General features: G+C 42.5%; 1 protein-coding gene across 1 annotated transcript in view; it reads left to right on the top strand.

The window, feature by feature from the left end:
• The first annotated feature begins 1,887 nt into the window (after positions 1-1,887).
• Positions 1,888-15,866, top strand: part of NELFA (negative elongation factor complex member A) — a 59,941-nt gene continuing 45,962 nt past the window's right edge. The window contains exon 1 of the mRNA XM_077477920.1: positions 1,888-2,349. Within this exon, the coding sequence (XP_077334046.1) occupies positions 2,140-2,349 (210 nt within the window). The 5' untranslated portion in view covers positions 1,888-2,139. The remainder of the gene's footprint in view (positions 2,350-15,866) is intronic.

The following is a 15,866-nucleotide window of genomic DNA, read 5'->3' on the forward strand; positions in this document are numbered from 1 at the left end:
ACGCCCACTATTTACGTAAACCATGCCCATATTTCGCCGTGGGGCGCGATGCGGCAAAAAATGGGCATGGTTTACGTAAAATAGTGGGTGTGGCTTACATGGGGCGTGGCTCAAAGGGGTGTGGTTAGAGTCTGAGATGAATGCGGGATGGAGAGGGAAAGGAGGGGGATGGAGAGAGGGGGAGGGGGATAGAGAGAGGGGGGGATGGAGAGAGGGGGGAGGGAAAGGAGGGACAGCAGCCCCCCGATCCTACACCACAATAGCAATATGTGTTTTCCAGAGTTTGACAATCAGCAGATAAAGATACTCCAAATACCTGGTGTTGGCGCTTCAATCATCCCGGCGCCATGATTGTTATGGTGTCAGGATGATTGAAGCGCATTATTTTTATTATTACATTGTAATATAAAATTAAATCATTCAACTCACCATAATGTAGAATCAGTGGTAGCCATGCGCACATCACTAGCCACGTTGCCTGCCTCCAGATGCCATCAGGTGTCCCAAGCGGAGTCTGTCCTTACATCAGGTGCCCCATCAGAGGTACCTTCCTCACATCTGTGTCCATCAGCGGAGCCCCTCCTTACATCTGGTGTCCCTCTGACATCCACAGACCGCCCCCCCACATACTCCACAGACCGGCCGCCACATCTCCAGACTGGCCCCCGACATACCACTGGCCCCCCAACATCCACAGACTGGCCCCCGACATACAACTGGCCCCCGACATCCACAGAATGGTCCCCCACATCCACAGACTGGCCCCCACATCCACAGACTGGCCCCCCACATCCACAGACTGGCCCCCGACATACCACTGGCCCCCACATTCACAGACTGGCCCCCACATTCACAGACTGGCCCCACATTCACAGACTGGACCCCCACATTCACAGACTGGCCCCCACATTCACAGACTGGACCCCCACATTCACAGACTGGCCCCCACATTCAGACTGGACCCCCACATTCACATACCATGACTGTCACTCACTGGCCCCAGACATCTGACTGGCCCCCGCCCCGACATCCACATTGACAGACTGGCCGCCGTTGCCGCGCGCAGACATTTAACTGTGGCGCCGCCCACCGCCCTTTACACTGACACAAACACACACTAGCAGCGGGGGTGGGCGGCGCCACAGGTGTAGACCAACTTCTGGTCTTCTTTAAAATAGCGGCCGGCGGCAAAAAAACTGGAAATTCATTTTCCCGGGACAAACCGAATTTCGCTGGACATTTCCCGGGACAAAATTAATTCGGTACAAATGTCCTAATCGCAGGAATGTCCCGCGAAATTCGGGACAGTTGGCAACTATGCTATGCGTGACTTCAGCACCTTAGGTACCCCCTCCCGGAATACGCAGCGGGACAACACACCCACTGATTGGCTCCGAGAGAGAGATTGGTACCCAATGCGTCCAACCAGACTGCGTTCCAATGCCTGTCAAAGGTGCAAACTCCACCTATAACCAGGCAGAACATTAGTACAGCCCAGCCAAACTGATGCCAAAGCCACAATTTAGAACAATTAACCCCAAGACTCAACTATAGTCTTGGAAAAAATCTAAATTTTCAGACAGCGCATACTCTTCAGGAGTACCGGCTCTACACTAAATTGATGTTTTTTATTTTCCTTGCATGTCCCCCTCAGATCTACAGCGACTGCACTTGCAGTGCACAATGACATTTCATTTAATAAATAACCCCCTGAATGTTCACTCATTTTGAATTTTTATTTGAAGTTGAACATATTTTGACCCTTGTGGGCACTTATACAAAGAGGAAAATCGCGTCGTCATGGTGCTGGTAGGTATTGCCGTGTAGGGCTGCCGCGCGCTAGCGTCCGTCGGCCATCTTTGATGTGGGCAGACAATGCTGGAGATACCAGCCGTCAGTTCAGGCAGCTCTCGCCTTCACCTCCCTTCTCTCTGCTCGCTTTATTATAGGTATGGGAACAGACACGAAACTGTCACCTACAGGAGCCAGCTATGGCCGCCCCCCTTGCACACAGGTATCGCGAGAACTCAGCGCGGGCATCATTCAGCCTCACAGCGCCAGAGGGGGGCCTCGCAGCTTTTTTTTTTTTTTTAGGTGTCCTCATAAAATGCCTGCTCGCGATATTTTTTTTTTCTCAAGATGGCGTCGATGAGGGAGAGTGACACCGGCCTGTGGCTTCACAACAAGCTGGGCTCGGCGGACGAGCTCTGGGCTCCCCCCAGCATCGCCTCGCTGCTCACCGCCACCGTCATTGACAACGTGCGCCTGTGTTTCCACAGCCTCTCCTCCGCCGTCAAGCTGAAGCTGCTGCTGGGGATGCTGCACCTCCCGCGCCGCACCGTGGACGAGGTGAGACTTCCGAACTACAAGGCCCAGCGGTGCCTGCCGGTCACGTGACCCTCCTGGGCCGCAGAGCTTGCAGTCTAGGTGCTGTCAGAGGCGGGTGTCCGTCCAGCAGAACGTTCCTCAGGTGGTGATGAGGGATTCAGACACTTCATTGGTACTTCCCTCCCCGCCTATACATTAGATCTGTCTATGAATGACAGACCCACATTGGGCTCAATTTCCCATTGAAATCAAAGGAGAGGCATCAAAACGCTGTGCGTCAGTTCTGTCAGCGCACGAGGAGACGCGTTTCCATGGATGCAGAGCGGGTTTACGATCCCTGTGTGGTAAAATGCAGTGCGGTGTCTGTTTCAGTGCATTGCACTGTTCATTTTTAAAAAAATTTTTTTTTCTTTAACTTTATTTAACCACTCAAAGCAGAGGTTCACACAAAAATTTAACCTCCGCTTTTTGGAACCCTCCCCCCCCCCCCCCCCCCCCATTTGTCACATTTGGCACCTTTCATGGGGAGGGGGTGCAGATACCTGTCTAAGACAGGTATTTGCACCCACTTCCGGGCATAGACTCCCACGGCAATCTATGGCTCTTCCTGTCCCGCCGTGCTGGGACACCCCCGGGTCCCAGAGACAGCACGGACCATTTACATTGCGCTGCCCTACTAGGGAAGTGAAGCCGCAACGCTCCATTTCCTGATTCCCGTAGCGAGGATGGCGACAGCAGCTTCTGAGGGACGGTTCGGCCTCGGGAGCCGACATCGCTGGACCCTGTGACAGGGAAGTATCCTTATTTTAAAAGTCAACAGCTGCAGTATTTGTAGCTGTTGACTTTTGAAGGAAAAATTATTTTTGCTAGGAAATTACTTAGAACCCCCCAAGACATTATACTTTTTTTTTTTTTTTTTCTAACACTCTAGCGAATAATATGGTGGTCATTGCGATACTTTTTGGCACCCCTTATTTGCGCAGCGGTCTTACAAGCGCACATTTTTTATTTTTTGGAAAAAAAATTCACTTTTTTTTTATAAAAAAAATTAAAAAAAGGACAACAGTAATGTTACGCTGGGTAAATTGATACCAAACATGTCACGCTTCAAAATTGCCAATGACAGCTGATTACATGATATAAACAAGAGCTCGGTAATCGTTTTTATTTTTGTTTTTTTGTTTTCCTCGCGCTGACAGCGGAGGAGAATAAAAAGCCAATCACTGGCTTCTCTGCAAGGGACATTGGTCCCGAAGAGGAAGAGGCAATTGTGCCCATCACTGCCACCCATCGGTGCCCATCAGCATAAATCAATCAAGGAGAAAAAAATACCTGTTTGCAAAATGTTATAATAAAATATCAAAAAAAAAAAATCGATTTAAAATATATATATATATATATATATATATATATATATATATATATATATATATATATATATATATATATATATATATATATATATATATATATTTTAAATCGGTCTTTAAAAAAAAAAAAGTAACACAAAATAAAAACCGCAGAGATGATAAAATACCACTAAAAGAGAGCTCAATGTAGCATGTACAGTGTAGCATGACCACGCAATTCAAAGTGCATCAGCGTTGAAAATTGGTCTAGACAGGAGGGGGATCAAGTGCCCAGTAAGCAAGTGGTTAAACATGTTTTACAACACAACTGCAGCTAATTGGACTGCGTTTTACAGTGCACCGATGAATGAAAGGCTTCCAAATGTGTTTTTGTGCGATTTTTTTTTTTTTTTTTTTTTTTTTTTTTTTTTATTTCAGATTGCTAAATGTAAATGGGACTTAAAGGATAAGTTCAACTTTCTAGCAAAAGGGGGGGAAATTTTTATTTTTATTTTTTTACTGCAGTTAAAGTGCCCTTGAGGAGCTTACAGTCTGCGTTCCCTAACTCCCATTCATACTTAGAGTAGGGCCAATTTAGACAGGAGCCAAGTAATCTACCAGCATGTCTTTGGAAAGTGAGGACAGAGACTGATGTAAATGTGCAATACATATTTGAGCTGCATGATTAATCGTTAAGAATCTAAATTTCGATTCTACATACACAATAGCAATTCTACTCCCCAATCTTAAAATGGCATTTCCCGATTGTTTGTAACAAGTGAAGAAAGTTCTCTAAACCCTCGGGGAAGACTCTCTTTGCACACTGTTGACCTACTTCCTCCCACCTCAGCGCAATGGGTTTAAGATTTCAGAACACAGGACTAAAATCATAAAACTCAAAACGTACACACATGTATAGAATTGTACACATCAGTCACTTAAAAGAACATTAAACTTAATACAAAAGGATCAAAAAAATTAAAACGATTACACATAGCAGTTTAGAATTAATTCAATCCAAGTAGCGCTTCGGTCAACCTAAAATTGACTGTCTAGTGCATAATCAAATACACCTTAATATTACGCAAATTAATGCTGTTAATGATAGATAATCAAACTATAATAAAAAAAGGGGGAAGCTGTGAAGTAAAGTCCGTGATGATTCTACCAAGTGAATCTGCAGACAACATAAATGGCAAGTGCACCAATCACTGTGATCTTTACTGTATAAACCACATCCAGCCCCCACCTGAACTTGAATCCCAGAGGACCAGGTTAATCGCAGCACATACAGGAAAAACAAACTCCACATAGAGCACATCTTTTTTAATTTTTATTCTGCATACTCAAACATTTAAAATTTCATCCAGCAGTTGGCAAAACTGATTCCAAAGTGGTCACATAGCTTGATGTCATTACCGATAGTTGTACACACGGAGGAAGTACCTGTGCTGCGGAAATTCACTCGGTCCACTCAACGATCAGCACTACCTCCTTCCGGTTCAGTCTTTGGAACGCACAAACGTCACTTCGGGTCGCCGCAAGACCAATCCCTGACCGGTTTCCTCACTCAGACTTTGTCAAATTGCTTGATCTCACGGCGCGGCATCCCGGGTTATATGGCTAGCTAATGCGATGCCCTATATATATATATATATATATATATATATATATATATATATTTTTTTTTTTTCCCCATACTAATGGTGGTTAATTCGAACATCCATACAGATACTCCAATAACCCACCACTAAATCCTTTTTATCATATGGGAGAATAATACATTAGAAATGTTAAAAAAAAAAAAAAATTACTCGTAAAAACACAAGCCTAATAAAACAATTATTAATTACATTAAAATGATAGAAGATAAGACATACATAAAATGACTACATATACATGTCTTTACCAAATTCATCATGAACCAAAACTAATCTAAAAAAAAAATAAAAAATTCATCCTTACAAAAAAGCAGATACAAAATGTTCCCCCCCCCCCCCCCTTTCTCTTTTCTTGAGTCTCTCTTAGAAAGTTCCCTTACCATATTTGAACCCCTCCATGCAGGTTCTATATGGTCTATCCCCCAAAATTTTAAACCTGAGGGATCCTTCCTGGTTATGGTATAGTTTAAAATGGAGTGAGACGTTATGGTCTTTAAAACCTATTTGTATATTTTGAATATGTTCAGCTATCCGAATCTTTCGAGTCGTTTAGTTCTTCCAATATACAACAACCCACAAGGGCGTAGTAACGCATAAACCAAGTATGAAGTATTACATGTTCTAAAATGTTTAATGGTGAATTCTCTATTATTAGAAGGGGATACAAATCTATCCACTCCCTACATGGTTTGCACTTCCTACAGGAAGGAAGGACGTCGTTCAGGGGGATCTAAAAACCTTTTTTTTTTTTTATTTTTTTTTACTACAGAGTCTCCATAATTTGGTGCCCTGCGGTAAATAAACTTAGGTTTAGTCGGGAGAACTTTATTCAAAGTTTTATCCAAACAAAGACCATGCCAATGAGTATTAAAAATATTCTCCACCTCTCTATACTGTGAATGGAAAGATGATATAAAACCCCACTCATGGTCTTTTATTTTTTACATGAGCAGGTGCATTTTTTCTAAGCATTCGTTCTTCTCGAGGGATTGATCTAATATCTTCAATCAGTCTCAAGATGATTTTTTTTTATACCCTTTATCCAAAAATCTATTTTTCAACACAGTAGCCTGTGCATTAAAATCCTCAGTCATTGAGCATTTCCTCCTCACCAACATCATCTGCTCCTTTGGTATGTTCCTCAACCAGAGAGGATGATGACCACTATGTGTGGGGAGCAAACTATTCCTATCAGTGGTCTTAAAAGACTTTAGTCTGTAAACTATCACGAACACTGAAAATCTTCACATCTAGAAAATGTATTTGTTCATTACTCCACTGGCTAGACAGTTTTATGTTATTGGTATTCTTATTAAGTTCTAAAAACAATTTCAATGATGATTCCGGGCTGGCCCATATCAGGAGGAGGTCATCAATATACCGCCTGTAAAACAACAGTTCCATCCTCCTGTTATGGAACACGGCCTTGTCCTCTCATTCCCCGATAAAGAGGTTGGCTAAACTGTGTGCAAATTTTACGCTCTTTGCCACACCCCTCTTTTGTGTATAGAACTCACTGCCAAACCAAAAGTAATTATGACCAAGGCACAACTCCAATGCATTCCTCAAAAAAACCTTTTGTGTTTGAGGCAGATCATCCCTTCTACTCAATGCCCAATTAAGGGCCAGGAGGGCATCATCATGCTGAATTAATGTATACAAACTTGTTACATCTGACGTGACAAGGAACACTTCCTCCTTGCTCATTAGGCTAATTTCCTGAAGTGATTGTAATAAATATTTGCCTTAGTGGCCGTAACACTTTTCTGTAAACATATCAAGATATTCACCTAATCTGGAAGTTATACAACCTATCCCATTCACAGTGGGTCTATGTGGAGGATTCTGAGAGTCCTTGTCGATTTTGTGGAGATGGTGGGTATACGGCTAAAAGTGGGTGTCTGATACCTTTTTTCCTTCACTGTCAGCACATGTCCGATATCCCACCTCAACCAAAGCCTCTAATTCCACTCTGTATTGGCTAGTAGGATTGCCCTCCAACCTTTAAGTATCTCAGTCGGACAACAGCTCGATCAGCTGATCATTATAACATTGTTTCGACATAATTACCCCCCCCCCCCCCCCCTTATCCGCAGGTCTAATATCTAACTCTTTCCTAGACACTAAAGCCTTTATCCCATCTTTAACCACTTCCCACCCGGCCAATGCATATATACGGCCGGGTGGGAGCCGTCTACTCCGGACAGGCCGTTCAGGAACGTCCTTCAGGAGTAGCGGGATCGCGCGCGCGCGCAGCGGCGCGATCCCGATGTGCTCGTGTCACCCGGACACGGCACATCTCAGATCGGCAGGAGGGCTCTGTGATTGGCCCTCCTGATCACATGACGGCCGTGTCCAATCACGGCCGTCATGTGATGTAAACAAACAGCCGGTTGCTAGGCAATCGGCTCTCCTCTCCTCACACGGAAGTCACCGCTGAGGAGAGGAGAGCAGAACGCTGCAGCCGGCTGATGATCAGTGAGTATGGGCTGCTTTTTACAGCTTTTTACTCACTGATCATCAGTGTAGTGTAAACACACAACACACCACACAGTACAAACACAGTCCCCACATATGTCCCCAAAACATACATGTCCCCAAATAATAAAAACACATGTCCCTAATAAAAAAAACATGTCCCCCACATATGTCCCACTAAAATCACATGTCCCAATGATTATCTGCACACATATGTACGTGATTACCTGCACACATATGTACATGATCATTTGCGTACATATGTCCGTGATCACACAAACCAATTATTATACACTTAACGGAATTTTTTTTACCAAAAACATGTAGCAGAATACATTTTGGCTTAAATTTATGACAAAATTTGATTTTATTGGATTTCTTTTCAAATAGAAAAAAGAAAATATTGTTTTTTTTTCAAATTTCCGCTATTTTTGCGCTTATATCGCAAAAAAAAAAAACGGAGTAGTGAATAAATACCACCAAAATAAAGCTCTATTTGTGCGAACAAAATGATAACAATTTCATTTGGGTACAGTGTAGCATGACCGCGCAATTGTCACTGAAAGCGCTAGAGCGCTGAAAGCTGAAAATTGGGCTGGGAAGGAAGGGGGTGAAAGTGCCCGGTATTGTAGTGGTTAATGTGCCTGGAATTTAGACAGGAGCCAAGTAATCTACCAGCATGTCTTTGGAAAGTGAGGACAGAGACTGATGTAAATGTGCAATACATATTTGAGCTGCATGATTAATCGCTAAGATTCTACATACACAATAGCAATTCTACTCCCTGATCTTAAAACAGCATTTCCCGATTCTTTGTAACAAGTGAAGAAAGTTCTCTGCTAGCTTCTGACAGCTGATAAAAAATAAACTTGGCAGGCTGCCAGGATTTTATCTCAACATCGGAGATAGAGATGCATTGTGAACATTTCATTCATAGATCAAAGGGATGAACTTCGGTCTGTAAATGTGGAAATTTTAACCACTTAAAGACTTGCGGCCCATACACACGATCCGAAAATCGAATAACAGATCGTCGTTTGTTTTTTGCATACTAGTCGCATATCAAAAATGGAGAGGTTATGAAAATTGTCGTACAACTGAATAAAAAAAATCAGAAGTGATGTCATGTGTTGTGTATTTATATTGTATTTTCGGATGACAAATGTACTGATTAAATGAAAATCATACGATCTGGTCTCTAACGAGAAATTTTTGTGTTTGTTCGACTGGATAATATCAAATGAAGTGTCATGATAGTCTCTCGAAAGCTCTGTACTAACGATCCAAATATTGTACGATCGCTTAGAAAGCAGTCTTTTTCCTCAGCTTTTCAGATCGTGTGTACAGTCCATAAACCTTTGTGACATTTTGTTGCTTTTCATGTTTAAAATCAGTTTTTTGTGCTAGAAAATTACTTGGAAACCCCAAACTGTATGTAATTTATTATTATTATTATTATTATTATTATTATTATTATTATTATTATTAGCAGACCCTAGAGAATACATTGGCAATTGTTGCAATATTTTATGTTGCGCAGCAGTTTTTCAAACACTTTATTTTTACCAAAAAAACACTTTAACCATTTCCAGCCCAATAACGTCCTTGACTTTCAGTGGGGATATCTGATGCCTGCGGTTACAGGCATCATGCAGATATCATCTTTTAGGCTGCATTCACACCTGAGCGTAGCGCTTTCAAGCGTTATTTGCGGCGTTTTTTACCGCGATTTGCGGCATTTTTTGTGCAGGGCAAAAGGTCACCAATGTTAAAAGAAAACCGCCCAAATAAGCCCGATTTGAGCTTCAGGCGTAGGGCTTCAGGCGACTTGGAGTGGGGATGTGAACCATCTCCATTGAGAATAATGGATTTTTTCCCCTCCAGCGTTTTGTAGCTTCAGGCGTCAAGCTACAAAACACTCAGGTGTGAATGGGGTCTTAGAGCCAGCAATTCTTTGCACCATAAGAATGATTGTAGTGGCAGTTCCGCTACTTGAGGGGACATTCCCTTTACATCCCATGTAATAGAAATAAAAGTGATCAAAAAAATAAATTAAAGAGTGTAAAAATTTTGTCCCATCCACATATGTAAACGCTGTTGAAACCACACATGTGAGGAATTGCTGCGTGCGTTAGAGCGAGAGCAACAATTCTAGCACCTGACCTCCTCTGGAACTCAAAACGTATAACCCGTAAAAAAAATGAAAGTGTCGCCTATGGAGATTTTCATGAGTGTACGCAATTTTAAAGCGTGACATGTTGGGTACCTATTTACTTGGTTGTAACATCATCTTTCATATTATACAAAAAGAGGCTATTTTTTACTGTGGGTTTTTTTTTGTTATTTAATTCATGAAACTGTTTCCCAAAAGAAACTAATTTGAAAAATTGTAGTACAAATACCGTGCGACATAAAAAGTTGTAATGACCGCCATTTTATTCCATAGGGTGTCTGCTAAAAAAAAAAAAAAAAAACATATGTTTGGGGGTTCTGAGAATTTTTCTAGCAAAAAATTATTTTTACATGTAGAATTGGAGTGGCAAGATAGGCCCGGTGTGGAAGTGGTTAACGAATAAAAATAAAATAAAAATTATATATATATATAATATATATATATATATATATATATATATATATATATATATATATATATATATATATATATATATATATATATATATATATATATATATATATATATATATATATATATATATATATATATATATATATATATATATTTATTTATTTTTAATTTTTTTTATAATGTGAAAGCTGTTATGCCGCAAGAATCATCATGATCGATCTTCTATTCTAAAGCAAAAAAATAATTGATTCTCATTTTAGGCAGAATTGTGCAGCTCCAATACATATACAGTGGCTATAAAGTCTACACACCCCTGTTGAAATGTCAGGTTTCTGTGATGCAAAAAAAAATGAGACAGATAAATCATTTCAGAACTTTTTCCATCCTTTTAATGTGACCTATAAACTGTACAACTCAATTGAAAACAAACTGAAATCTTTTGAGGGGAGAGTAAAAATAGAAAACTAAAATAATGTGTTTACATAGGTATGCACACCCTCTTTTTATAACGGGATATAGCTGTGTTCAGAATTAAGCAATCGCATTCAAACTCGTGTTAAATAGGAGTCAGTAGTACACACCTGCAATCATTTAACTGATTAACCCCAAATAAAGTTCAGCTGTTCTAGTAGGTCTTTCCTGACCTTTTTCATAGGCACATCCTACAGCGAAAGCCATGGTCCGCAGAGAGCTTCCAAAGCATCAGTTATTATAAGGTATCAGTTGGGAGAAGGGTACAAAAGAATTTCCAAAGCATTCGATATACTATGGAAACCAGTGAAGCTAGTCATCAAGTGGAGAAAATATGGCACAACAGTGACATTACCAAGAACTGGACGTCCCTCCAGAATTGATGGGGAAAAGACGAGAAGAAAACTGGTCAGGGAGGCTGCCAAGAGGTCTACAGCAACATTAAAGGAGCTGCAGAAATATCTGGCAAGTACTGGCTGTGTGGCATGTTTGCCTTCACTTGTGGCGCGCCCAGTGCACCTGTGCCGCTGTCTACGACACGCATGCGCCATAGACAGCGGTGCCCTATTTTTGTACAATATCTCCTTAACTGTGTGGGTTAAGGAGATATTTCTTGGACCTACAGGTAAGCCTCAATCTAGGCTTACCTGTAGATCAAAGTGGTTTGTAAGGGTTTACAAACACTTTAACAGGGGTGTGTAGACTTTTTTTTTATCCACTGTATATAGCATTCCCAGCTGCTGAAACTATTAGTGAAGTAAATAAATTGGAGCATAAATTGGAGCAGCTTGGTCTGAACAAACGTTTTTTAAAGGGGGTTGTAAACCCCTGTGTGGTGGTCTTATAATAATAATAATAATAATAAAAAAATACTTGCCTGCTCTGTGTAATGGTTTTGCACGGAGCAGCCCTGATGCTTTCTGGGGTGCCGCTCCATGGAAATCTGCTTATGCGGTATGATTGCTTTGGTCCATAATGGATCTATAGAGATCTTCTGTGTGAAACAGCGAATAAAAATCAAGCGACGTAAAATCAACTGTTTCCACCTGAATTCCGGGTTGGCCAGTGAATGGGGAAAGTACGCGTGCTGCAGAAGTTGTGAGCTCCCATTTCGGATTGGCAAAAACAGCAGGAAGGCCACTATGGGCTTGACGGGCCTGTCTTTGTCTTCTTGGTGGTTACGGGACACTATTTGTGCTAGCTGCCTCACCAGCTTGAACTGCACTGTGGCCAGGCTGTACTAGGCCGCTGGTGCTTGCCGGTTCACCAGAAGGATGAGCGGCACTAGTACTGGCTCTCTGTTCCAATACGAGAGCCCTGCGGTTCTTGCACCTCAACGGCAGAAGAACTGGGTGGGGTACGCCTGACCTTCGCTCTGATGGAGTTGTCCCTGCCATCTGTCAGGGTGCCACTGCTGTCTACAGGTTTGTATTCTGAGCCTGAATCTGTCAGATGGGTGACTTCCTCTTCACTATCTGTCATGCTCAGAAATGTGTAGGCCTCTTCACTACTGTACCTTCAATTTGGACATTTTGGCCTCTAAATTTACTGGTACAACTAGTGAGACTCGCAGGAAAAAAGAGCACCTGTCAGCAACTGCTACCAAAAAAAACTTAGTGTTTGCAGGGATGATGCCTGACTCTGCGAATGCCGGGTTTTTTGGGAACCCTTAACTATTGGGTATGCTAATATAGGTCTGATGAGATCAAAGATATTGATCCACCCTTTCTGGGCCTACTACTAAGTACCCTGACACCGATTAATGTCACAAATGACACCAGTACAGTCAGAAAAATATGAACACTGCACTGGGTGACAGGGAGTAAAGGGGTTAACTGGGGGGGGGGGGGGGGTGCTCCATCGGTGGGTTGAAATGTGTGCCTACATGTACAGTGTCAGTGTAGTGTTGGTGTAACACCATTTGGATGTCTTCTCTCCTCTCTGGAACGGAAAAGAATTCCATTCTGTGTTTACATTTACAGGCAGGGGAAGCATTTCGCTCGTCAGACCCAATCAGCAGGTCCATCCAGGTCAGAAATCATTGGCCTGGAGACTGATCGGTTCTGAAACTAATCTGATCGCTGCGCCCAACATAAAGTAACGTTGTTTCGCCCACAGTGAAACTGCGGCGGCTGGTCGGCAATTGGTTAAGCGACGCAGTGCCGTATGGCCTGATCATTAAGGGGGCAAACCCTTCCTGTAGTTTGTTATAAAATTTTGCAAACAGGGAATTTTTTTCTCCTTCGCTTATGTGCACTGATAAGGCTGGTAGGCGGTATTGCTGGGACTGCACTGGTGATCAGTGTAGATGTCCCTTTTTAGAGAAGTCTATTGGCTCTCTTCTCCTCTCGTGCTCTCAGCAAGAGGAAAGGAGTGCCAATAACTAACTGGCTTCTGTTGACCTCCATGATCACGTGGTAGAGAGCAGTTGATTGGCTCTACCTCCATATGTGTTAAGCAATGTCTGAACAATGTCCCAGATGACGGCATCCCAGAATATCCCAGAATAGCCGGCTGCGCTATAGCTGTCATTGGGCTATAGCGTGGTCGACAAGTGGATAATGTACAATCGTGAATTGAATGCATCTGTTTCCACCCTGTAACTTCATAAGCAATTTGTTTGAAATATGATCATGTTTATGAATAAACTATCTTAGTGCTGCCAATCAATGCAAAACAATTGATGATGGTCTACCCTGGCCTTTCAACTAAGTTTGTTTTGAATGTAGAAAATCCGAAGGGAAGATACAGCTATTCTGATTGGAGAAAGAATTTGCAGCGTGTGTGACCACAATTTTAATGTGGACAGCGTCAAGATGGCAAATCTTAACCCCATGTTAAGTTATTTTCTGTCACTTCATTTTCTAAACAAGCTGTACATTATGAGGAGGCTGTTATGACACATTTGTATTGTCAGATTTATGAGATGGGATTCGTCATTAGCCCAGAAATTGTGATTATCAGACTAGTGAGGTGTGATTGGGAGGGGAAGAAACACAGCTGGAGGCCTGATGATTTTCTGTGCCCCAGGGGTGACTTCATGGTCTTCCGTTTGTCAAAAGTGTACTTTGTTTTTGTGCCAGCTTTCCTTTATTAGTCTTATTAGGTGCCAGAGCACTCATGGACATTATACAGGTTAAATAGAACTAGTTTACATTCTAACCTGAGAGTGTAGCAGATGACAAAATTGGAGCAAACACAATTAGGCTTGCATGAATTGCACTACAATGATTGTATCTGTCCTGTGTAGGAACAATAAAGTGTGCCATAACTAAAACAAAATTTAGTTATGCACAATTACTTTTAACACATTAAAGTGGTTGTAAAGTCAGGAGGTTTTTGTATCTTAAAGGGGATGTAAACCCTCGTTTTGTATAAATAAACATGTCATACTCGCCTCCACTATGCATTTCATTTTGCACGGTGTGGCCCCGATTATCGTCTTCTGGCATCTCCCAACATCGCTCGCCGTGGCTCCTTGCATTGGTAAACCCCCTAGGAGAAGCGCTCTCCCTGGGGGTTACCTTGCGGGTGTGCTCCCGAGTCCAGCATTTGCTTCCATAGGCACAGAATGCCGAACTCTGCCCCAACGCCTGCGCCATTGGATTTGATTGAGAGCACCGGGAGCCAATGGCTGCGCTGCTATCGATCTATCTTGTGGGATGTTCTTGGTCTATAGTGTTCAGGACCAACCAAAAGTGGGCCAAGGAAGGAAAACTGGGGACAGGGTCCCGGGTGGCCAAGGCTCACTGATGCACATGGGGAGCGAAGGCTGGACCGTGTAGTCCAAGCCAATAGAGCTACTGTAGCTCAGATTCATGAAAAAGCGAATACTGGTTCCGACCATAAGGTGTCGGAACACACAGGGCATCGCAGTTTGTTGGGTTAGGGGCTGATTGGGCACCCTGACTGGTCTGCAGCTATTCTGATCATATCCACAGCTAAAAGTGCCTTCAATGGACATGCAAGCATCGGAAGTGGGCCACAGAGAAATGAAAGCAGATGGCCTGGTGTGACAAGCTCAAGAATTGGTTTGAGGAACACAGTGAATTCAAGGTGAAGACTTTGGCCTCCAAATTCTCCAGTGATCAATCCAGTCAAGAATCTGGGATGTGCCAATTTGATCCATGGAGTCCCCACCTTGCAACTTGCAAAACTTATAGTGGTTGTTGAGCCACTTTGTTAACTACACACAATACCCTCTGTTATAAAGAGTCCCAAGTTGCAGTGCATGTTCTTTGTACAACTTATGCCCATTACTACCTGATTTCAGAGCATCGCTCAGTGCTCACGTGACCCTTTTCTGCTCCCTCTCCTGATCATCCCTGCTGATGTCATTTGGTAGGAGAGAGCCGAGACGTCAGCCAGTGAGGAGTCAGGAGGCCATGATAAACTCTTGGTCAGTTTACAGGGGGGAGATCATAGCCAGGCAGGATCAGCCAGGTATTTTGGGCGATGGACAAAATTACACAGCACAAGCACTGTGCTGTAAAACGTGTGGGGGTGTTTAACAGGATCCAATTATTATTATTTATTTTTTTTGTATGTATTTTTTATTTTGGGGGGGGGGGTGGGGGGTACAAACCCTTCCGTACGGTGCAAATTCTGACACTTCTCTCCTACATGTAAAAATCCTAATCTTTTTGTTAGAAAAAAATGAATAAAAAAACAAAACCGTAAAGTTGTTGTTTTTTTTTTTTTTTTTTTCTGTGACAGATGTTATGCTAAGTAAATGGATATCTCACAGGTCTTTAAAATTGCGCACACATGTGGTATAGCGCTAAACTTCGTAACTTAAAAATCTCCATAGGCAGCAGTTTACTTTATTTTTTTGATTTTTTACAGGTTTAGCGTTACAGAGGAGATTTATTGCTCTCGCTCTAAAGTTCACGGTGATGCCTCACGTGTGGTTTGGCTGTCCTTTACATATGCAGGCGTGACTTGCGTTCGCTTCTGTGTGCGAGCTTGAGGGGACGGGCAGTCTAATGCCCG

Source organism: Lithobates pipiens, unplaced genomic scaffold, assembly GCF_037356315.1.
Source record: "Lithobates pipiens isolate NorthernLeopardFrog02 unplaced genomic scaffold, aLitPip1_a1.2 Scaffold_13, whole genome shotgun sequence".
NCBI classification, from domain to species: Eukaryota; Metazoa; Chordata; class Amphibia; order Anura; family Ranidae; genus Lithobates; species Lithobates pipiens.